The 1200-nt window shown below is 70.0% G+C and overlaps 1 protein-coding gene across 1 annotated transcript in view; it reads left to right on the forward strand.

The window, feature by feature from the left end:
- The first annotated feature begins 974 nt into the window (after positions 1-974).
- TUBGCP3 (tubulin gamma complex associated protein 3) overlaps positions 975-1200 on the forward strand; it is a 75202-nt gene continuing 74976 nt past the window's right edge. Inside the window, exon 1 of the mRNA XM_035003035.1 lies at positions 975-1118. Coding sequence (XP_034858926.1) covers positions 1043-1118 — 76 coding nt within the window. The 5' untranslated portion in view covers positions 975-1042. The remainder of the gene's footprint in view (positions 1119-1200) is intronic.

Consider the following 1200-nt stretch of genomic DNA (forward strand, 5'->3'; position numbering starts at 1 on the left):
CAGCAGCCCGCATCTCTGACCAGGGGATTTGTGGACTGGGTCCCTGCTCGGAGTGCCCGTGGCTCCTCCCCGCACCCGCTGTAAGCTTCCGTAAGTGAGTTCAAAATGCCCTGGGTGACTGCCTGCCGATTTACCTTGCTCTCCTCAGGGCTTCCCCTGCCCTCCCGGTCCTCGTCTGCCTGGCGGGGTCTTCTGCTGACTGGTTTCCTGGGGCTGGGGGAGGAGGGTCTGGGCTTAGGTGGTGGAGAGCCAGAGACGCTCTAATGAAAATCGGGAGAGTCTAGCAGGTGTCCATGGCAGCCACGCGTTAAAATCACACAACCTCCTGCTCCTTCACACAGACTTCTTTCACCAAAAGTGTAACCAATAACGTTAAAAAAAAATGTGGAAGATAAAGGTGCTATTGGCAACAACCAAACCAGGGGCCGTCCTGGCCTCAGGGACATGGGGGACCTGGTCCGCTCTGACCCTCTGGCAGGGACAGGGGTGGGGGGGTCTGGTCCGTGTTGACCCCCTGGCGGGGGGGGGGGGGGGGTGTCTGGTCCGTCCTGACCCTCCTGCGGGGACGTGGTGGAGGGGGACCCGGTCCGTCCTGACCCTCTGGCGGGGACATGGTGGGGGACCTGGTCCGTCCTGACCCTCTGGCGAGGATGAGTGTGGGGGGGTGTCTGGTCCGTCCTGACCCTCCTGCGGGGACGAGCGTCGGGGGCGGTCTGAGCACCGGGAGCACCGGGCGCCCCTCGAGCAGCGAGCGGCCGGGGCGCCGCTGCCGGAACCCTCGAGGCCCGGCGGCTGAGTTCCGGGGAGCGCGCAGACGGAGCGGGGACCGCTCGGGCCGGCGCACCCGCGGCCCCGGGCGCCGGAAGAAGCGGAGCACTGTGGGAAGGGCGCGCGCTTTCGGCGGGTTCCGTCAAGATGGCGGCCTCGGCGCCGGCGTGGCCCGCGGGGCCGTAGCCGGTGCGCGGCGGCGGGAGGCGGCGGGCCGTGGGGGGGGCGGGCGAGGGCAGGGGCTCTGGGACCCCCTGGGCCGGCCCGGGCGAGCATGGCGACCCCGGACCAGAAGTCGCCGAACGTCCTGCTGCAGAACCTGTGCTGCCGGATCCTGGGCAGGAGCGAAGGTAGCGGGGCTGGGCCGGCGGCTCGGGGCTCGGGCTCGGCCCGGAGGCCGCCGGTCCGCGTGAGGCGCGGGGGGCGCGGGGG

The sequence above is a fragment of the Mirounga leonina genome, unplaced genomic scaffold (genome assembly GCF_011800145.1).
Source record: "Mirounga leonina isolate KUSES-001 unplaced genomic scaffold, KU_Mleo_1.0 Mir_127, whole genome shotgun sequence".
In the NCBI taxonomy this organism is placed as follows: Eukaryota; Metazoa; Chordata; class Mammalia; order Carnivora; family Phocidae; genus Mirounga; species Mirounga leonina.